The 23,634-nt window shown below is 33.6% G+C and overlaps 2 protein-coding genes across 2 annotated transcripts; both read left to right on the top strand.

The window, feature by feature from the left end:
• The first annotated feature begins 498 nt into the window (after positions 1–498).
• On the top strand, positions 499–8,281 carry LOC106124361 (4-coumarate--CoA ligase 1). Its single transcript, XM_013320933.1, has 9 exons — positions 499–759; positions 2,393–2,600; positions 3,460–3,799; positions 4,464–4,626; positions 5,292–5,431; positions 6,152–6,278; positions 6,717–6,938; positions 7,295–7,465; positions 8,126–8,281. Exons 1-9 carry the CDS (start codon positions 643–645, stop codon positions 8,249–8,251), a joined length of 1,614 nt encoding a protein of 537 aa, XP_013176387.1. The 5' UTR covers positions 499–642; the 3' UTR covers positions 8,252–8,281.
• An 848-nt stretch (positions 8,282–9,129) lies between these two features.
• On the top strand, positions 9,130–14,154 carry LOC106124360 (4-coumarate--CoA ligase 1-like). Its single transcript, XM_013320932.1, has 9 exons — positions 9,130–9,346; positions 9,992–10,199; positions 10,804–11,137; positions 11,483–11,645; positions 12,084–12,223; positions 12,431–12,569; positions 12,660–12,881; positions 13,109–13,279; positions 13,946–14,154. Exons 1-9 carry the CDS (start codon positions 9,230–9,232, stop codon positions 14,069–14,071), a joined length of 1,620 nt encoding a protein of 539 aa, XP_013176386.1. The 5' UTR covers positions 9,130–9,229; the 3' UTR covers positions 14,072–14,154.
• The last annotated feature ends 9,480 nt before the right edge of the window (positions 14,155–23,634 follow it).

The following is a 23,634-nucleotide window of genomic DNA, read 5'->3' on the forward strand; positions in this document are numbered from 1 at the left end:
CGAACAGGATCGCAACGGTATTGGTTGCTTTAAGCCAATGCTTCGGCCCCAAACACACCAACGCTATAAGCTATGTCCTTTTAAAAATTATAGTATAGCATAGTAAATGGTTATCTGCTTAATGGGTGTTATTTTCTTAAACATAAATATATAATGATAACTATTTTTTATTTAACTAATGTCGATAGCGTCTGTATGTTTTCCCTATCCGTACGGAAGCTCGGTGTATTATGTATATTACTGACCTTTATACACGGACTGGCTATAAGACAAAGAATTTTGTGCCTATTTGAGGGATCAGTATCCTTTACCCTAAACCACTGCTATGCCCGAAAAATTAAAAAAAAGAACAAATTGCGCATTTATAAAACTTTTTGCTTGCACAATGACATTATTTTGTTTATTCAGTCTTGACATTACTAAACTATAAAAAAACTATAAACTAACTATAACTATACCTTACTTTGCAAGATATGTCAAGTTCAAGTAATCCAGTAATCTATAAAATGTGTAATATAAAATATATTATCGCCTTGTGTGTATGACAAGCAGAATATCGCATGATTACTCACTGCCGGCCGCTTGTAATAGTGGCCTCGGTTCGGCGTGTATCAGACGTGTTTATCGTAAACAAGTTATATAATGTTGAAAAATCCCCTATATGTTTATGGACCGGAGGACAGATATGTGCCCGCAAAATTAAACGCCGGTGACTTCTTATTACAAAAAATATGGGAGCACAAAGAAAAAGTTTCTATGGTAAGTTATTTTGTAAATTTAATTATAGGATCAAAGTTTTTAGATAAAATGATTAACATCACTTAAGTACACTGTTATGATAAAATGCTTGTAATATAACAAATTGATGTCATATTTAAACATTTATTTTGTTATTCTTGAAATTATTTCTGAAGGTCAACAGCCGTTTGACATTTGTGTATCACAGATAACAAAGATTTCTTGTTTGTAAACTTCTATCATAATTTTAAGATAATAACATGCCAATATACACAATCATTAGTTATTTAAAGTTTTAAATTATAAACTTATCTATACTAAATAATACTCATAAACAATAATTAACATTTAACAATCAAACACTTCTTTGGCCAAATATATTAATATATAGATAGAACTAAACTCTACCAAAGATTTTTTGTGGTTGATTATAATGTGTAGGTATGTTAAAACAATTTGATCTCGGCCGTTTTTTTTTATTTTAATGTCCTCTTATGACCTCTATATCTCTTAACCTCATGCTAATGAAATCTAAACTATCCGACAATCGGTATATTCAGTACCGGCCTTAAAACACTTCGGGTTTCCTCGAAAGACTAAACCTATATACTATAATATTATATAATAATACAAGGCGACTGTTGCAGTTGTATAAGGAAGGAAGTATAAAATACTAGCTGTAGCCGCGACTTCGTTCGTGTAGAATACTGTCTTTGGGAAGCATTTTAATTATTTAAGCTAATTATTTAACTTAAACTTAGAAAACATTCACAGAAACCCTTATTCACACTCTTAATGATTATTTTACAAACATTGAATATCATTTTTATTTATATCGAATTAGCAGCCAGAAAAATTTTAAGCTTCTAACTTTACAATGACGCTACATCCATATAAATTTCCAAACCCCTTTTGCAACCCCCTTACAACCCTTTTTTGCGTTAAAAAGTAGCATGTATTTTCCCCAGGCTTTAGACTATTTGTGTACCAAATTTAATTTAAATCGGTTCAGTAGTTTTATATGAAAGAAGGCCAGACTGAGAGGCAGAGTTACATGCATTTATATATAAGTAAGGCTTAATAAGGACTCGCTTGTAGAATTTTTTTTTGTATATCTAAGTATATTTGCGTAAACAGGTTGTACATCAAAATGTGAAAGTCTGTTTTTTTAATTACATATTGATAACATGGCAGCAATACATATATTTATTTCATTATTTACATTTTAATAATTCGATAAAGGTAACTAACAATGTCCTGAAAAGTTTCAATAGATAATTTTAGCTACAATTTTCGACAATAATAATATCAGCTTGTATCATCTTGATCTTTATAAAAAGTTTCTTATTTAACAACAATATGACGTCAAATATAATTTAACATAGAATACTGCAGCATATTAACTGCAATACTCAGAGACATTAAATCGTTTTGTAAACAGTTCCTAAGTGTAAATTTATCTGATTTATCACTACGGTTATTTAATAGTTACCTAATCAGTGTGTTATTTTAGGTTAGTCTTCTTTAAGGTTTACTTCTCATCAATTTCGAATACTTAAGATTCTATTTATGATTATTTTTTTTAAATTTTTGTTACTAGAGATAATGCAAAAACTAATATACCATATTAAGATTTATGTTGCTGTTTTTATAGATAAATGGGGCGACTGATGAAAAATTAACTTATGGAGAGATAGCCCAAGAGGCTATGAACCTTGCGCTATCTTTGGTGAAACTCGGCGTTCGTAGGGGAGATGTCGTAGCAATTTGCTCAGAGAATCGACGTGAATACTGGAGCACTGTTGTTGGAGTTATTTGTGCCGGCGGTGTTGTTACCACTATCAATACTATTTATACCAAAGGTAAGCCTCTTTTCCACTAGGAGTAAATTTAGTCGCACGACCCCGGCATTGCGTGGCCTTTTTTATAAGATAAGAGGGCAAACGAGCAGCGGTAACACCGAGTTACATGACACCCAACACTGCAACACCAGAGGAACCGCAGATACGTTGTCGGTTTTTGAGATGGTGATACGCTCGCTTTTTGAAAGATCCTTAGTCGTAGCAGTTCGGAAATACCGCTGAAGACAGACTTGTATCTATGAGCAAAGATACAATTTACTGTTAGGGTTACGTTTGACAAAAAGCGTAGTGGAAAGGTGGTCTAATGTCAAAAATGCTTCGAAATGACGTAACAATGAAGAATAGTAAAATTGATGTAAACGATATTATCTCAATAAGGATGAAATTTATCATAAAAATTAAATATTTTATCGTATCTAATCAAGTTTTTGTTGATTTTGTACTGACCATTCGAAGTACAATGGTCAAAAATAATTTTATCTAAGAATGTACTCCTGTATCTTGCCTAATGATTTCCTAATTATTAGTTAAAATACATACTTATATTACTAATATTATAAATGCGTATGTTTGGATAGATGGATGGATGTTTGAAGGTATCTCGAGAACGGCGGCATGAATCGGAAATTTGATATAGACGGGGAACAGTCTAGAATAACACATAGGCTACTACTACTAAATAAGTTTTTTTAATCGGAGTCACGGGCGATAGCTAGTAAAATATAATTTGCAAAATTATATTTTTTTTGTTTAATTGTATAATTGCTCGTTTGCCGCCTTCTGATATTAAAAATAATTGCGAAATTAACCATCATTATTTTTTTTGGCTTTTTTTAAATTTCTTTTTATTAATTTACAGACGAACTGAAACATGTAATGGATATATCGAAGCCAAAATATGTGTTCTGTTCACCATTTTCTTATAAAGCGCAAGGGAAAAACTTCAGTACTATACAGTATATTAAAAAAATTATAGTATTTGGTGAAGAAAAACAAAAGAACACTTTATCTTACAACGACTTGACTATAATTGGACGAGGAGCTAATTCTATGCTTAAAGAAAATGTCAATATTGATCAATTTGACGCAATAGAAGTAATGGGACAAGACGATGTAGCTATGATATTGTATTCATCGGGAACGACAGGTCTACCAAAAGGTGTTATGATAACACATTTGAATATTTTAACTGCTTGCTCGTAAGTATTTCATATTATGACAATATTATAAGTACGTCGTAGGACTTAGTTGGCACGTCTGGTACAAGAGTACTCTTGTTTCTTACGTGCCAAGTCAAATTTGGCAATTATAAAGGTAGTCAACGTGCTAAATTTATTCAATTTATTATATTCATTGTACTAATTAGTAAACCATAATCGCACTTTTTCAGTTTGTTAATATAAAACAATTACTAATTAGATGCTAATTAGTTCATTAGATTTGGATATAAATAATATTAATATTTTTGTATTGTTTGGGTATCATATTTTTCACAGTCATATTTTTTTTTTGTATATCTATTCCCTTGAATTATTCTTATTCTTTGACCATGAAAAATACGATTTAATCTCTACATTTTGCTATTTAATATTCTATGTTATCTGTACAAAACCCAGAATATAATAAAATAGTTTATATATAGATTTACATAATGTTATATAAGAAAACTCAAAGTTTATATGTTTGTCCCCATAACAATACTAAACAATACAACAAATATTGATACTTAGGTTAAAGAGAAAGTTATTGCCTTATCAAAATTCGAAATAAAAAAAACATTTATAATGTACCTTTTTGCTTGTACTGGTACAGTCCATTTAAGCCGAGTTCAGCTATATTAAAAAAAAACCTTATCGTCTGCAGGTCGACAATGGAGACGCCAGATTTCGTCTCACTGACTATAACACCGTGGTACCACACTATGGGTCTTATAAGTCACCTCATTGGTTTCGTGAAAGGGAAAAAGACAATATATCTACCAAAGTTTGATGTTGAACAATATCTACAGACTGTGGAGAAATATAAGGTACATAACTTTATATAAATGAAAGTGGAATTTGAATATTAGCACATAGCAATACTAAATAACAGAGATCAAGCAGACTAAACGATCAACTTTTTGGTAATATACAGATCTGTTTCACGCTTTGAGTTGTTTGATATAGAAAAACAGACAAGCCTAAAACAAGTTATATTTTCTTTCTGTGCATCCTCTCCTCCGTCGAATAAAAGTAGGCAACGCATATGCAATTGCGTATGTCTATGATCAACGGTCACTTCGTTATTTCAGCGATTTTAGGTGCCTGCTCGCTCGTTTGCAACCTTATGATATAAAATAAGTCAGTGTTCTCACCAGATTACGCGAGAGTAGCCATTGAATAATGTTTTATAAAAGTTTGAATTAACAATATTTTATATTTTATTTTATTTGATGTCGTAGCAAACGAGCAGTCGGCTGCTTAATTCACCTACATATCGAAACTGTGCTGCCTATAGACATATATAAATGCAGACTCGTTACCTAGTTTTAATCGACGGAGGGACGCACAGGAATGGTAACTACATTTCCTCTTTCTATGCATCCACTCAGCCGTCAAATCCACTTCACCTTCCCGTCCTTTCCTAACAAGAATAAGATGGGAAGGGGAAAAGTATTAAAATTACGCCTACAACACGCAATCTTTTTGGCAGGTATCTCAACTTACGGTGGTGCCTCCGGTACTAATAGCGCTTTGCAAGACACCGTCAAAGCATGACGTCAGCTCTGTCATGGTGGTGGTCTCAGGCGCAGCGCCTCTACACAAAGAAACCGCCGATGGAGTATTCAAAAGGTTGATTTATAGTATACGTATATTAAAATTAACTTTTTAGATATCATAATGGTATAAAAAAATATGTTTAAAATTAAGGGCAGAAGTGATGAACACGATTAAAGGAGAAGCAAAAGTTATTTTATGTTGCAAATATCAAAGACGTACCTACATAAATACTGATTGTAATAGGATTGTCATTTTCTCTGATAAATCGATATCATGAAAAGATAAATTCACTTTATTAATAGATATGTTACGGAAGCATCTTGAACTTCAACAGTTAATAATCAGACAATGCATATTATAACAAACAGCAACAAAAACATGAATTATTTTCAAATTACAATTAGTAAAGTTTCTAATCGATTGCCTAACGATATAATAATAAAATTTTATTGCTTTACAACTTCTTTACAATTTATGGTATTTAATTATTCCTATTCTCTAAAACCAAATTAATTTAATCAACTCCACTAGCATTTGAATTATCGGCAGCTGGTTGTTTGTTTTAAAAAGCTTGTCGGAAAGCCGACAACGTTATAATATATATAAATACTAGCTGTCGCCCGCGACTCCGTCCGCGTGGGCCGGATTAAAAATATATGTTGGCCGATTCTCAGACCTACTCAATATGCTCACAAAATTTCATGAGAATCGGTCAAGCCGTTTCGGAGGAGTAGGGGAACGAAAATTGTGACACGAGAATTTTATATATTAGATTCCTATAATATTTTTTAGATTCCCGAACGCCCAGGCTGTGCTACAAGGATATGGTATGACTGAATGCACTCTAGCAGTTGCTATAAATGTCAATCCCGATAAAGATTCAAGCGTGGGACAAATTAACTCAAACACTGTTGTTAAGGTAAATAATGTTACAAATTAAAAAACACCAAACTTTGAATAAATCATACGTAAACAGTATTGTAAAGAAGATCTACAAATTTGAATACCATAACAGAATTATTAGGGTTAATATATGCGAGACCCTAAGGCAAAACTGCTAAAGTTTGATTCGAGATTACGATGTTTCGACTTTACTTAAACTCGTCTCTGTGGGGCTATTTATTTTTAGACATTATTAATTAGAATCATTTGGCGCGAATGGTGCGCTTACATTACAAAGCCAAATGATTAGTGAGGGGACATAAACGTCGACATTTTAGCAAGGCTAGTGTTGTACCAGTACACCGGCATAGTATCGGATTTTTTTCCTAATAATATAAAGATGTAAAACTTACTTTTAAATTGTCTTTGACATATGTAAACAGGCAAGTTTTTAATCTATTTATGGTATTCACAGATTGTACATCCAGAGACGGGTAAAGTTTTAGGACCAAATCAAGAAGGAGAAATATGTGTGAAGAGTGCAATGATAATGAAAGGATACATTGGAAAGAGAAAGCAAGATGACTTTGACGAGGAAGGATTCTTCAAAACTGGCGACATTGGATACTATGATGAAGATAAATATTTGTACATCGTTGACAGACTAAAGGAACTCATCAAATACAAAGCATATCAAGTATGTTATGAGTTTATTATTGAACTTTAGAAATAATACAAACACAAAAAGTAGATTCAATACTTCCTGACAATGACGAACGGACGAACGGACGGATGGACGGAAGATAGACTAAACTCTATAATTTTGTAATTAACCAAATTACTACTCAAATCAATCAATTTGGCTTAGAAACAGCCTTCTACCTACACATACGATTACTAAAAGAGATTTATCTATCTGCATATTATTTATAATGCCATTTGAAGAGAACTCCAAATTTTGCTGTAAAAGTTGCTATAGCTCCTCAAGTCTACAAATCTGGACAGCTATTTTGTAACGTCATTAAATATAATTTATTGTGTCCTATGTTGCAGGTTGCTCCAGCAGAATTAGAAGCAGTGCTGCTAAAGCACGCAGGTGTACGTGACTCAGGAGTTGTGGGTGTACCGCATCCTTCAGCCGGTGAGGTGCCTCTCGCCTTTGTTGTAGTTCAGCCGGATTCCAAAGTTACTGAAGCGGAATTACAACAGTTTGTCGCTGAACGAGTAAGAGTTTCTATTAATCTTTTTATTGAAAAGATCAAATAAGAAGTTCTAGAGTAACTGATGATAACTAATAGACATCAATAGAGACGGCGTATGTAGAGCTGAGATGAAATGAAAAAAGTATTAGGCCATAACATAATCTTTTCTTGATTTTTGTACATTATAATTAATTTAATTGATTTTTGAATTTAAATTTCCCCTAATTATTTGATGAACAATCACCTTTTGTAATGTAAATCTTTATTGAATTTTTATTTGATTTTATAATGAACTAGCTGTCAGCCGCGACTCCGTCCGCGTGAAATGATGAAAAAAATTTTTGTTCCCGGCAATTATTCGAATTTTTCTCGCCGTAAAAACCTTCCTTTGAACTTCAACGAACATTAAAAAAAAGAATTGGCCAAATTGGTCCAGGCTACTGCCCACTTTGAGAATAATTATTTTTTAGCGCCCCCATATTTTCCCATATTTTAAAACCACTGTAGCTTCAAATTAAATTATCTAATTATTGTGATATATATATGTATTATATATTAACGGAGAATTCTAAACGAAACTTTTACTATAACCCGCAACTTGAGACCTGCAGCGCCCACAAGGGGGCGCTATCGCCCACTTTGGGAAAGACTATATAATTAACATATTTTATCATGTTTCCAGTTATCAAACCCGAAACATTTACGAGGAGGAGTGAGATTCGTTGAAGCTATACCAAAATCACTCACTGGAAAAATACTAAGGAAAGATCTAAGAAAAATGGTGAAATCTACAAAGAGTAAACTGTAAAAAGATATTACAAATTGACTTTTGTAAAGACTCCATTATTTTATTATAAGAGCAAATTAACATGGTTGTTAATGAAAATTAAAGCACATAAAGATACAGATATTTTATCGGCCTAAGCTCCTTTATGAGTGCCATTTATTATTAGACTAACTTGACCTTGTAGTCATACCAGTTCTTATTTTCTTACTTTTCTAAGGCTCCTTGTACACAAGGCAACGTTAATCGTCCAAACTATTGAATCGCCTTGCGCTCAACGACTTGAATCGCCGATGCGAGTTGTCTATTCATTCAATACAGGCGACGTCAACTGTATACATTTGCTCCGCCATCTTGAAAAATGAAACGACCTTTCTCATGACGATCTGGACAAACAGCTTGCGAGTGATTGGTCTTGGCGACAGGCGATGTTTAGGAATATCTATGACACTGCATAACGATGTCGCTTAGCGACTTAAACCGGGCTTCAAAGATTTACGTTACCTTGTGTATGAGCCTAAGATTATTGGTGCAGGTCTTAAAACGATCCAACCAGTTAAGAAACCTTCCATTAGATATAAGATCTCATTACATGGTGAACTGTTTATTATAAATTGTTATGTATTTTATAAAAGTGATTTTGGTATGAAATAAAAATTATACTTGTTTGGATTTTTTTTTTAATTTTATTAATTTACTTCAATGCCTGTTATACAGTCTCATTTAATGAATAAAAGCCAACGTTTCCATAATAATGATTACGTGAACATAAAACGTAATTTATACAAACTTATCTAGAAATAAATAAATGTCAACCTCGGTACACGATAACAATGTTTGCTCTTACTGGTGTTGTTGACTTATTATCGAAATTCACAGAGTATTGAAATTTATGCGTGTCAAGAGGTGCACGCGGTGTTCTGTAACACGATCATTGGTCTGTGGAAACCATTATCCGTATCAAGGATTGTCGTATGAGACGTCATAGAGAACGGTTTAATAATGTTGAAAAATCCTAAATATGTGTACGGAGACGAAGATCTATGTTTACCAGCTCATTTGAACTTTGGATCGTTTATGTTGAATAATTTATGGATGAATAAAGACAAAGTAACATTGGTAAGTGCTCTTTCTTGATAAAGAATTATCGTGAACTAAAAATAAAAGCAAAATTCGATAATTATTTTATTTATAATTTTGTTTAAAATGTAATAGGCGATGTTACAGTTAGTTATTTGTTGACGCTAGTCCTAATACCCTTTCATTTATATTGTACTAGCTGTGGCCCGCGACTTCGTCCGCTCGGAATTAAAAAAACTTAATTAGTAGCCTTTGTGTTCGTCCAGACTATATTCTACAACTATGCTAAATTTCATAGATACCCGTTGAGTTGTTTTGGAGATACCTTCCAACAAACATCCATCCATGCATCTAAGCTTTCGCATTTATAATAATAGTAGATCTAAATAAAATGTAAGTGTGATTAATGTATGAAATACGAACGTACTAAACAAAAATCATTATCTAAAATCCTAAGTCTAATTAATTTATAACGCGTTTGTGCACCCTGTATATGACGGTATGAGCGAGCTCACTAATAAACAAAAAAAATTTAACTTACCTACTGTTTTATTTCTAAGCGTAGTACGAAAGTGTCTGGACAAACCCGCAATGAGATTATAGTTACTTTTATTGTAATGTGTATATTGTTCCTTGTTTATATAAATAAATTTAAAAAAAAAAACTTTTTTTGTAAAATTTAAGATCAATGGATCAACACACGAAACACTGACTTGTGGAGAAATAGCTCAAGAGGCTATGAATCTAGCGATATCACTGAAAAACATTGGTTTTAAAAGGGGCGAAGTGGTAGCAATTTGTTCAGAAAACAGAAGAGAATTCTGGGGTACTGTTATTGGAATTGTGTGCGCCGGTGGTGTGGTGACTACTATCAATCCAGGATATAGTAAAGGTTATAACAATTTATTATTAAAGGACTCAATATTGTGATACATTAAGATATTATGTTTTAACAGTGGTTGAATTGGCCCGACTCGCCCGATGAAATACCACGACCACACAGAAGACAGGCGTGAAGTGGAAGCAATTCCGCGTTTCGTCTGATGAGTGTGCGTCCCGGAGGCATTATATAGTCCTCTTTCCCTTCCCACCCTCTTTCTTATAAGGAAAGGATGAGAAGTGGAAGTGGCCTTTCCGGATGAGAGGATGCATGGTAAGAGAAAATATTTTCTATCTGTGCATCTTCTCCTCTGTCGATTAAAGGTATGCCACGCATATGCAATTGCGTATGTCTATGGGCAACGGCCACATCGCTATTTCAGCGATTTCAGGTGGCCGCTCGCTCGTTTGCCTTCTTCTCATATAAAAAGGAACTGTTTGTTATTCATTTATTTATATTAACACTAAATATTTCGAACCTAAAAGAAAATTATTTGGGTTTCTTTCATAAAGTAACACGAAGTCTTTGAAATATTAATATCAAGGGTTGCATTGTTGTTGGGAATATTTTCTTTATTTTTAATTATTCGTAATAAAAGCGTTTTTAATAATTTCAGATGAATTGATACATGTTTTGAATATATCGAAACCAAAATATATATTTTGTTCACCAAACACCTACAATATGTGTGAAAACACACTGAAATCAATGAACATTGTTAGTAAAATTATTTTATACGGAGATGTATCCAATAAAGAAAATAATCTATCATATAGCAATTTAGCAAAGACAAATGGAAAAGATGTTGGAATGATTGACTTTGAAGAATTTGAAGTAGTAGAAGTCAATGGACAAACAGATACTGTTTTTATATTATATTCATCAGGAACTACAGGACTACCGAAAGGAGTTATGCTCACTCACCTTAATGTATTAGTTTCATGCTGTTTGTACGTATGAATATTTATTATTCGTCTAACTGCTACTAGCAGTCGCCCGAAATTCCGTAAGCGCGGTGTTAAAAAAAACTTAATAGCCTATGTGTTCTTCCAAACTATGTTCTATATTTATGCCAAATTTTATCAAGATCCAAGCAAGGCTGCTTTTATAGACCTTCAAACATCTATCCATCCATCCAAACATTCGCTTTTATATTAGCAAGATTTGTGAAGGGCTCTTCGGAGGAATAGAAATACTCTTGTTATGAGATAATTAATGAAAAATTAATGTCTTTTGTTAATCTTTACTTCTTTGTGATTTTTTGTGTAACCAATAATTAAGTAACTCTATTCAAGGGAACCAACTATGCAATCAGATAAAATAAATCTTACAATAACGCCTTGGTACCATACAATGGGACTTATCGGAACGTTACGAGGTCTATCAAAAGCGGTCAAAGTGGTCTTTTTACCAAAATTTGAAATAGAATCGTATCTCAACACAATAGAACGATACAAGGTAATAAGAGTACAGGATACAAAAGTAGAACCACATGAAAGTTTACAAGCTAAGAGCAAAACACTTTTTTGTAACAATATTACGAGTATCTGATGTTAGTTAATAGCCACTACATATTTTCGCTATTAATAAAAAAAAATTAAGATCGTTTACTTATAGACATTATTAATTAGAGTCCTTTGGCGCGAATGACGTGCTTTCGTTACAAAGTCCAGTGTCAGAATGAATAGTGAGGGGAGACAAACGTCGACATTTAAGTAAGGCTAGTGTTGGGTCAATATTGGGCCACATTTTTGGATTTTCTTCCTAACATTACTTATATTGTGTTTATGAAATCTTGTACATTTGTTTGTGAATGATAAATAATACTTGAATATTGATCTGGTTCTATTGCTGTTTGAAGCTACTCACAATTTATTATTAAAAGATATTTCACAGATTAATTTGCTAGTAGTTGTTCCACCTGTGTTGGTCGCACTTTGTAAATATCAATCTAACCATGACGTCAGTTCTGTTAATGTTATATATTCCGGCGCCGCGCCTTTACATGGAGATACTATAAAGGATGTTCATAAAAGGTAATTAATGATTTCAGTTGTAAGCTGTAGTAAGTGATACGGTACTTGCTTCTTCTAGTCTCGACTTATTTTGACTCGTAAACTTTTTGCAAAACTAACCTAAATATAATTATTATGTTGTTGTGCACGATTAATGCTAATTAAACATTTACTTATAAATGGCACTAAGGATGTAATTGGAAGGTTGACAATTAAGCATGTTTGCAGATTTCCCAAACTAGAATCAGTATTGCAAGGATATGGGATGACTGAGGTCACGCTGGCAGTTGCGAGGGATGTCCAAAGTAAAGCACATTTGGCTAAGCCTGGTGGAGTTGGATTCATAGTAAAGAATGCTGTTATTAAGGCACGTACTTTTGTAAACATAGAATTTTCTGTGGATGGATTTATACCAAAGATGATTCTGTTTGTTAAAATTAATAATTTGGTCTCATAGGTCGTGGACATAAATACAAGAGAGCCTTTAGGTCCAAACCAACCCGGTGAGATATGTGCGAAAGGCGTTATTATAATGAAGGGTTACGTTGGTAAAAGTAAAGAAGATGATTTTGACGAAGAAGGTTTCTTCAAAACAGGTGACATTGGTTACTACGATGAAAACAAATATTTCTTTATCGTTGATCGACTCAAGGAACTTATCAAATACAAAGCTTATCAGGTATGAGTAATTAAGATAGACAAATTCTTTAAGATATTGTTATTTATCATGTAAGTAATTTAAAATGTTAAAATAGCTGAGTCATGAAGATGTAGCCAGTTATGCTAACTCCATTTCTAAATTCTAATCTAGTTAAGACTACCTAGAACAATTTGAAGTGACTGATTTTTTCTAAGTTACAATTCTGTTACAACTTTTAATCTATGTTCCTCACTTCAATGTATTAGGTGCCACCAATGGAATTAGAAGCAGTACTGCTACAGCACCCAGCAGTACGTGACGCGGGTGTGGTGGGCCTGCCGGATGCATCAGCAGGCGAGGTGCCTCTCGCATTTGTTGTGTTGCAACCCAATGCCAACGCGACAGAAAAGGAGCTCCAGCAATTTGTCGCTGATAGAGTATGTTTACATAAATAGTTTACCATCAATTTAGTTCCAATCTTTTAGAATTCTACTGAATTTCGGTTGCGTCATAACTCCTTTCTTAACGTGTTTCTTGTTTTTCTTCTGCCTATAGCTCTACACTCTTCATTTCTATTGCAGTGGATGGTTAGATTACTTACTTTACTACATTAATCTATCTTACTAATATTATAAATGCGAATGTTTGGATGGATAGATTGATGTTTGTTAGAAGGTATCTCCGCAACGACCCTACAAATCTCAATGAAATTTGGAACAGATGTAGAATATACTCCAGAAGAAAACATAGCCTACCTATTGAGTTTTTTTAATTCCGCGCGTACGGAGTCGCGGCGATAACTATTATATTCGACATTTTTACTTGACCAGTAGTATATAATGCGAAAACAAAATCACTCATGTGTCGGTCAACGGTTTGTTTACCATATGTCTAAGCTTGGTTCATGACGTTTTGGATATGTCAAAATCGACCAGCTCTTACTGCTAGAGCCATCTATTGACAAGCAGACCGAGAACTTAGTTGCGCACCTAATATATTTTATAATATTTAGTTAATTACCTGCCGAAATATATTTTAAAGACATATTTAATTTTATCCACTCGTGGTTTAGTTTCTTACATTGTTCATTATATATTTTTCAGCTGTCAAATCCGAAACAATTAAGGGGCGGTGTGCGATTCGTGGAGGAGATTCCTAAGAACCCTAGTGGAAAGATATTAAGGAAACGCCTTCGAGAGATGATCAAGACCACAAAGAGTAAACTGTGAAACACATAGAGAAGGAATTTACTGTTACTAAGTAACTTCAAATTAGATAAAAATAAATTTATTATCAATAATCTTCTAAATAAAGCCTTTCGCTAAGTTGTTTGTTATATTTTTTTTTGCTTTTCCTATAATTTATATATTATATTTCTATTCATAGGTTCCTGAATTCATGTATATTATATATTTATGTTGCTTAATTTGTTTAGTATATCCAAATGTAAACAGTATATACATTATAATACATTATTTATTTATTCCTGACATATATAACAGTGGTAGAGCCCGCTTTAACATCTTCGCACGAATCGGCCCGGCTCGCCCGGTGAAATACCACGACCACACAGAAGACAGGCGTCAAGTAAAAGCAATTCCGCGTTTCGTCTGATGAGTGTGCGTCCCGGAGGCCTAATTTAGTCCTCTTTCCCTTCCCACCCTTTTTCTCAAAGGATGGGAAGTGGAAGTGGACTTTCCGGATGAGAGGATGCATAGAAGGGGAAAATGTTTTCTTTCTGTGCATCCTCTCCTCCGTCGATTAAAGGTAGGCAACGAATATGCAATTGCGAATGTCTATGGGCAACGGTTACTTCGCTATTTCAGCGATTTCAGGTGGCCGCTCGCTCGTTTGCCACCTTATGATATAAAAAAAATATCCTGATATTTATATGTTATATACCCCTCTATCTATGTTATTCTTTCCTTTCCCACTGGGTTGCCTGGAAGAGATCGCTTGTAGCGATAAGGCCGCCCTTGCTTTGTAAATTAGTTGTCTTTTTTAATGTATTATGATAGCATTAAGAGTTAATAAATAAAATAAATAAATAAATGTTGTTTTTTTTAAGAAATCCTTGTGTTAAAATCATTACACTGAGTGTGAACGTTACATCATCGTCCTGTTCATAGCAAGGACCTTTTAAATACATTTTAATTGCATTGACGCTTAGGCGGATGTACTTTAAGCTTTTATAAATGGTTATGTAAACACATTTCTCCAAACTTGCTTGTCAACGATCGAATTTTGGCCACTCGCGCGACCGCGTCTCGACTTCGCGGCCGTCGCTTTCGCTTTTTTATATAAAAAATCTGTAACTCTCCTATCGATAGTCTGTCACTTATCACCGCGTACGGTACTTGTAATTCTGAGTCGGACGTCAATAACTTTCGGACTTGATACAGTGTAGTACAAAGAAATATAAACAAGTGATTGTTTTAAAAGTGACTCTATGTAACTGATTTTTTAATCGATTCGATAAATGATTGAAGTCAAACAAATGCTGACAAATATTAATAATGAATAACATTATAATTTTATCAGCTAAACTATTAATATATATTTGTTTATTAAAAAAAATTGTGCCGGCATTATGCGAAAATTTAGAAGACTTGGATGTGGTGAATAAAAATCTATTTTATACTAAAAATATGATTAATGATGATGGTAATCCAGGACTATTAAGGTTATTGAATGAAAAGAAATTTAACTCAGAAACACTTAAAAATCTAGGAAAAGAATCAGATGTTGTGAATCATTATGAAGATATAACTATATTAGATTCTAAAGGACATTTAAAAAATTTAAAATACAAATCAGCCAGTGTACCAGTGAAATTACAAAGAGTTTTACAAAGTGATAGAATAATGAAAAAACATAGTGACAAAGTAAAGGAAAGTGACACACAAGTTGAAAGTACTTTGAACGGGAACAACGAAAATGTCAATTTCGATTCAAGTAGACATAAATCGAAGTTTTTCGACGAACTGGGACGTAAGTATTATCTTTAATATTACAGTACTCTAATTAATCTAATCAACGTTCTTCATCAACAGCTCACTATACGTCCCTACAGAGGGGCTCGGAACCTACCCTAAGTTCAGGGTGATTAGGCCATAGTCAACCACGCTGGCCAAGTGCGGGTTGATTTCACACATATCTTTGAATTTCTTCTCAGATACGTGCAGGTTGCATCACGATATTTTCCTTCAACGTAAGAACGTCGGATAAATGTGCATATATAAATCGGAAATTGATAAACACATTGATATATAGCGGGATTCGAACCCAGGACTTGCAGATTGAAAGTCAAGTGCTTGACTACTGAGCCACCGACGCTCTCATGAAACGAGGATCAAAGTTCTTAGTAAAAGTTAAAGTACAACTCAAAATATTAAAACCACCTAACTAGAAAGAAACATACAGATGAATTGAGTACCTCCTCCTTTTCTAACTCGGTTAAAAATCGGTCATGAGGACGCGATACGTTTCCGTGTTATGCTAATTGCGCGAAGTATGCCGTTTCAATATTCTATACAGTGATAATTTTCATTTACATAAAAATCCATACACACTAACTAAAACATATTCATCTCAGTTTTCCGGTTGACAAAGGCTAATTCTTTGAATGTTTATATCTATGTCTGTTCCATTGTGACCTAATACAAAAGATGTTTAAATTATAAGGTGCCAAACGTGCAAGTAGCCACTTGAAATTGACGAAAAGGCGGAGAAACAGCTGCCCATAGATATCCGCAATTGCAGATGCATTGCCTACCTTTAATCAACGGAGAAAGGGACACACAGAACTTATCCCTTCCTATGAGTTCCCTCCTCCATCAAATCCAAAGACTAAAGTTAGGCCTATTTCCACTAAACCTGTTATTTATCTTTTAAAGTCAAATTGTGTGTATTTATTATTCTTCATCATAGATATAGATAGATCATAGATTTTCTAAATTTAATTATAGTAAACAACGTAACGTAAGAGCGTCGGTGGCTCAGAGGTCAAGCACTTGACTTGCAATCTGCAGGTCCTGGGTTCGAATTCCGCCATGTACCAATGTGTTCGTTCTTACGGTGAAAGAAAACATCGTGATGCAACCTGCACATATCTGAGAAGAAATTCAAAGATATGTGTGAAGTCAACCAACCCGTACTTGGCCAGCGTGGTTGACTATGGCCTAATCACCCTTTACTTAGGGTAGGCTCCGAGCCCCTCGGTGGGGCCGTATAGCGAGCTGATGATGATGATGAAACAACGTATCCAACATGAAAGATATGTTTTATACAAGTGTTTCGACAATGGAAACTCATTGAATCAATTAACACAATACACAGTTCGGAAGTGAGGCGTGTTGCGTTTTGTTACGACAGACCGCGTTAGGGAGAAAGCGGTGTCCGGTTTTCGTAATTGCACATTATTCAATGTTACGCGTAACTTATAACGATAATTTTCTGCAAATTAATATTATGTAAGAATTTGAATAATAATGTTTGTAGTTATCTACAATGGAATAAGATTTAACATATTTACATTTCAATAGGTACTTATACGACTTCTATGTGAATAATTTATTTTAAGAAGCAAGAACCGTATTTTTAACGGTAGTAGCCCGCTTTAACATCTTCGTACGAATTGGCCCGCCTCGCCCGGTGAAATACCATGACCACACAGAAGACAGGCGTGAAGAGGAAGCAATTCCGCGTTTCGTCTGATGAGTGTGCGTACCGGAGGTCTAATTTAGTCCTTTTTCCCTTCCCATCCCCTTTCTTACAAGGAAAGTGGGATGTGGAAGTGGACTTTCCGGATGAGAGGATGCATGGGAAGGGAAAACATTTTCTTTCTGTGCATCCTCTCCTCCATCGAGTAAAGGTAGGCAACGCATATGCAATTGTGTATGTCTATGGGTAACGATCACTTCGCCATTTCAGAGATTTCAGGTGGCCGCTCGCTCGTTTACCACTTTATGATATAAAAAAAAAACTAAATGTTACCCTTTATTTTAATATCGTTAAAAGTAATTTGAAGACAATAGTCAATATCTTTGAGTCCGCTGATTATTATTCTTAAATATAATTAATAATATTTCAAGATAATAAAATCCACAGGAGCTAATTCGTAATATTTGCAATGAATAATTTTCTCCTCACATTATAAATAGCAATATAACAAGCGTGCGAGATTGCTATTAAAATTTATATGAGTTGCAACATAAATCACGAGTGACCTTTGGGGAGGCAGGGGAAAGAGCGTACACTTTCTCTCAGCTTAATAACCTCACCACGTATAATGACGTAAATTCATGGCCGCGTAACTAAATGATGCAGTGTATATCAGTTAAAAGCGACCATGAATTTTAAGTAATTAAAACAGAAACCTATTTCTCGCAGCCAAGGTTAATTCTTTGACCAATTGAATTTCTAATATGTTACCACAGTCTTTTAAAACTCAAATATTTTTAAAGTATTAAAGCTAGAGTTACTAAAAACCTTTTTTAACAAATTATTTTTTTCTTTTTTTTTAAATAAAATATTTTTGTTAACAAATCAATGTTTATTGTACCATTCCAACTAAGCTATACTTGTGCTAGGACAAGGTTTACAATAGTCGAATTGCGGGATTCGATCCCCCGACCACGTGGTCGGAAATCCGTACCCTTAACCATTAGGCTATTGGCGCTAAAAATTCTAATAAATTAGCCTTACATTCAAGCTATAGCTTGTTGTATATTAGTAACGTAATAAAATTTTTGTACGGTGAAAGGTAACTGACTCCGTAAGTTCAATATCCATGTATCCAGTAGCGATATCCGTTATTGGATACAACTAAGTGAGAATGCGTCCGTAACCAATACTCAAGCGGAAACTTCCGCACGGATGTCGACTTTCCGACAACACAAGTAAGTTTCCACTGCTGAAACTTGTTAAGAAAAATATATTTTCGTATCTCTTTATCAAAGAGCATGCGATGGATAATACTATATACTTGAATGTGTTTTGGCTGAGTTACTAATTACAAAAATTCCTATAAATCTTACTAGCGGTTATTTGCGACTTTATTAGCACTGAATTACAAAAAAGGAAAAAATATACGATATAATATTTCCACCTTTAATTAACTTTAAAAACACCTTTCAGTGAAAGTTCCTTCAATATCGGCTCAGCCGTTACACAGACATGTGGATAGATTGTGAAAAAAAAATTTTAAGAGAAAATTAGTGCACTTAATTTAGGCTTAGAAGAACAACTTATTAGATAATTCGTAGAATTAATACATACATTAAAACAAGGCGCTAATACACAATATCTGATATTAATTTTATAAAGTGACTTCCCATCAATCTTTCTCACATGACAAACCAAACAAATCCAAGACGCATTGTCCCAATTTTTTGCATCTCCCAAATGTTAATACCGTTCTAATCTACAAAGCTAGATCGAAATTCTGAGATCAAGAGTGTTGCGTTCTAAATATAAAAATTAAAAAGTAAAACCGGAGGCAGCTTTCCAGCCGCTCTCGCCGACGACACCTCTCTCTGGCGCCGTCAGGGGTCACAAACATTTTGCTTTTCTGACCACTGTAAATAATTGTATGCAAATTTAAAAGCTTCACTTCAAAACTATATAGAAATATAAAATAGAACGGAAAGTTCGCGGTGTAACAATCGATTGTATTAATTACGCCTGCATTATAGTGTTCAACAGTTTAGCTTTATTTGAGTTACTTTCATTAATACCTAGAAATAACTATCAAGTGTGATTAAAACATGTCGCAGATTAGAAGGTTATACTTTACCATTTCTGGTATTAAAATCGTTTATTTGCCAAAAGATTTCGTAACAAAATTTATTAAAAGTAAAATGTTTAGTACCCCTGGCTCCTATAATGAACCGTCTTCGTGTTGCGACAGCAGAGACAACAGTGTCGCGGTGATGCTAAAATCAAAAGCACGTTTTCTTTTACAAGTAAATAACAATGACTTAAAAAAAACATTTAAAGTATCGGATCGTGAAAATGTTTTAGTTTTATTTGGTGTCTATTCAAAGTAATAAAGTAAACATATTTTTCTTTATCGTTAGTTTGTAGTTTATATTGGTAAGTAGGCATCGTTACTCTATTCGGAAATTCGGCAAGGACTAAAAGTCTCATTTTAGTTTTCAAATGACGTCACGTAAATAGATAATCTATAACTTAAAAGGTCTTGTAAAAAACACTAAATAAAAAAAAAACAAATGTATCTTTAGTGACTATAGTTTCTGGTTGGAGTTTCCATAAAAAAAAATAGTTTTTGATATTTAAAGCGGTAGAAATTTACGTAAATTTTTTGAATATCAATAACGTGATTTTTGAGCTTTATATTTTAAGTTAAAATTAAAAGTTTATCTAAAAATAACTTTTTTTACTATTATAGAAAACTGATAGCTTTGCTATATTTATATATTTATCGGAGTTCTTAAACAGCATCTTGTTATAAGAAAAACTAACGTAAATCTATATCAAAATATATATAGAAGGGTACTAAGAATAAAAGAGGTTTAGACTATTCACTACTAGTTACTAGTTATCGATCATTCAATTTTTCAATTAATTCATCCCAAAAAAAGAATGAGTAGAAAAAATAGTTTTTTTTTTTCAAATAAGTTCTTAATGTATTTACTGCTAAATTAACAACTATACATGTGTAAATCACATCCTGTCTTAAGCAGAGTTTGATTATGGACTTCCATATTTTTGCATCACAAAAACGTTACGAAAGTCATTGTGATGCGGAGATGAATGCTCATCGTAATAACATGTCGCGTTCTGTTTCACGCAAGACGATCACACAATCGTGACACATATGTCCCCATTGCAACTAAACCCTTCAAATACGAATTTAAAATGTTTGACCTTGATTCTATAGACACGATCAAAGATTGGGTTAAAATATTAACCTAAATATCTATTCAATAAATTGTTTTAATATTACAACTTCGCAAAAGGTCTTTGCCTTTTTAAGAATATCTCACAGCATAAATTCCTAACGATAACTAATTTAAAATGTAATAACATTTTATTTGAAACTCGTAAATACGTTACGAAAGCGTTGGTGGCTCAAGGGTTAAGGACTTGACTTGTAATCCGCAGGTCCTGGGATAGAATCCCGCCGTGTACCAATGTGTTTTTCGGTTTCCGATTTACATACGTATATTTATGCGATGTTCTCTCGGTGGAGTATAATATAATAAAATATCGTGATGCAACCTGCACATATCAAAGAAGAAAATCAAAGTGAAGTCAACCAACCCGCACTGGGCCAGCGTAGTTGACTATGGCCTGACCTGTCCTGATATGACCTAGTCACCCCGATCATAGGGTAGGTTCCGAGTCCCTCAGTGGGGACGTATAGTGAGCTGAAGATAAATACTTTACTATCCTTAAAACTATATCTAATCCGCTATTTTCTAATGTAAAGATATTTGTCTCAAGATAAAATATTTTATAAGGTCCCATGATAACAATAAACAATCAAAATGTTTCGTAACGTACAATGCAACAGTGGTCGCTAAAATGGCGCTGTTTTAATTTCACGCGAGTTTCGTGCCAAGTGAAACGAAAGTGAGTTGGCGCGAAAAACGAACTGTCAAACATCGCGCGTGGACCCCCAGCACGTTCCGTTCGACGCATTCGTACGCATTCACTTTCAGTTTTATTTAGGGTTATATTGTTACGTAATATTGTTTATTACGGACATTGTTACACTCTGTGTCAACACGTTACATTGAAATCGATCCAGTAGTATTAGAGTTTATTCGTTAAAAACATAAAAAGTAAAACAATAGTTCATTTTTAGAAATAATAGTGTAAAATATTTTAATGTAAAGAAAAATTTAATGATTCAGATTTAATTAACTAAACCGTAATAAAAGAAGAAATTGTGGTCGTCTTAAGAATTTCTGAAAAGTCGGAAGCGGTTGAACGAAATCGATTAGTCACAAATTGTCTACAACGGACTTGTTGAATTAAATGTTAATGTACCATGACAGATATTAAAAGGAAAGTAGTCTAAGACCAAGCACCCTAACCTACTACAAGTTTTGAATATTCAATTTTATAACCCACTAGTTGTGCTCGCGACTTCGTCCGCGTGAAACTCTCTTTCGGTAGCATTTTAATTATTTAAGCCACTTATTTTACTAACACTTATAAACATACTAAACTCACAAAATATTCACATAAACTTATATAAAAAACGGCTAAACACTGACGTATATTCGTCCGGTGGCGACACCGACTAGTTTCGAGCCCATCGGGGGCCCTTCATCAGGGTGAGTGGGACTGGTATTATTTCGCGGACGCGGCCCCCAGCTCACATACATACATCCTACATATTCTAATACAAACTTTCATCCCTATTGTACTTCTGCACCCTTGAGGGTATCATTTTTATATCAAATTAACTGCCTAAATAATAAGCTTCAAGCTTATATATATAAAATGACGATACTTCCATGCAAATTTCCAGCCCTCTTTTCAACTCCTTACAACCCCCTTTTCACGTTGAAAAGTAGCCTATGTCCTTCTTCAGGTTTTAGACTATTTGTGTACCAAATTTCATTTAAATCGGTTCAGTAGTTTTTGAGTGAAAGAAGAACAGACAGACGTAGTTACTTTCGCATTTATAATATTAGTAAGGATCTCCTTAAGGCATAATCTAAAATTAAATTTCTAGATTCAAGTACAGAGCAACTTATGCTTTTCGAAAGCAAGCGAATGTAGACACTGAAATATTCATGGCAGGACTGCATTTCCTTTAGATTTTACATTCACTTAGGCCGTTTTACAAATACCTGCGGCCGTGTTTTGGAAAGCTAAGGCGAAAGTCTCTGCAAATTATAGTGCTGACTGCAAAGTTTTGATACTTGAGTTGCATAAAACTTAATATTCATTCTTTTACAGAAACCAATAAATTTTATAAACATAGGTATAATAAAGATATATTTTTTATAAAACAAATAAGTAGTACTTTAAGTACTATAGAATTTATATTTTTCCAACAATATCTTTGAAATAAACAAATACGGTTCCAATTATTTATTAATTATTTTTTAAATGTTAAATTAAATTTGCAACACAACACAAAAAATATGTAATGTGTAATTCATAAATTAATCATAGATTTTTTGTAAAAGGATCAAAATAATGGGTCCACGTTGATTCGATTGCGACTGGAGGCTCTATCGGAATTAATTACGTCATTAAATTAACTGAGTTTATTTAAATCGCCGATTTACTATTGCATATAAATATCTCTATCTTATATATAAAATTCTCGTGTCACAATTTTCGTTCCCATACTCCTCCGAAACGGCTTGACCGATTCTCATGAAATTTTGTGAGCATATTGAGTAGGTCTGTGAATCGGCCAACATCTATTATATAATCCCGCGCGGACGAAGTCGCGGGCGACAGCTAGTTACTAATAAATTACGATACAGTCCTTGCCAAAAAAAAACTTATAAATAGAACACTTACAAAATAAACAAATGAAAGCTTTTTAAAATATATTCTATTTCTTTTTAAATTGTACCAAAAACTTAACGAAAGATAAATTCCTATCACCTTTTATTATTGTTGATATTTCGTTTTAAATTAAGCGTTTGAATTGTTATATAATTTCCTAGTTGACCAATACTTTTCTAAATGCTTAACCGGATGAGTAACGATGTCTAATCTTTCCTTTAACTCCACTTAACGATATTTTAATGAGGCGTTATATAAATCAAAGCATAATCATTATTTCTAGTGTACC

Source organism: Papilio xuthus, unplaced genomic scaffold (assembly GCF_000836235.2).
Source record: "Papilio xuthus unplaced genomic scaffold, Pxut_1.1 DF825946.1, whole genome shotgun sequence".
NCBI classification, from domain to species: domain Eukaryota; kingdom Metazoa; phylum Arthropoda; class Insecta; order Lepidoptera; family Papilionidae; genus Papilio; species Papilio xuthus.

What these genes read in the sequence shown, in the direction of transcription:
- LOC106124361 (XM_013320933.1), top strand. Translation starts at nt 643, where the DNA reads ATGTTGAAAAATCCCCTATATGTTTATGGACCGGAGGACAGATATGTG. An exon ending in TCAAATACAAAGCATATCAA is followed by an intron (nt 6,939 to 7,294) that starts GTATGTTATGAG and finishes CCTATGTTGCAG; the next exon opens with GTTGCTCCAGCAGAATTAGA. An exon ending in AACAGTTTGTCGCTGAACGA is followed by an intron (nt 7,466 to 8,125) that starts GTAAGAGTTTCT and finishes TCATGTTTCCAG; the next exon opens with TTATCAAACCCGAAACATTT.
- LOC106124360 (XM_013320932.1), top strand. Translation starts at nt 9,230, where the DNA reads ATGTTGAAAAATCCTAAATATGTGTACGGAGACGAAGATCTATGTTTA. An exon ending in GTATTAGTTTCATGCTGTTT is followed by an intron (nt 11,138 to 11,482) that starts GTACGTATGAAT and finishes ACTCTATTCAAG; the next exon opens with GGAACCAACTATGCAATCAG. An exon ending in TCAAATACAAAGCTTATCAG is followed by an intron (nt 12,882 to 13,108) that starts GTATGAGTAATT and finishes TCAATGTATTAG; the next exon opens with GTGCCACCAATGGAATTAGA.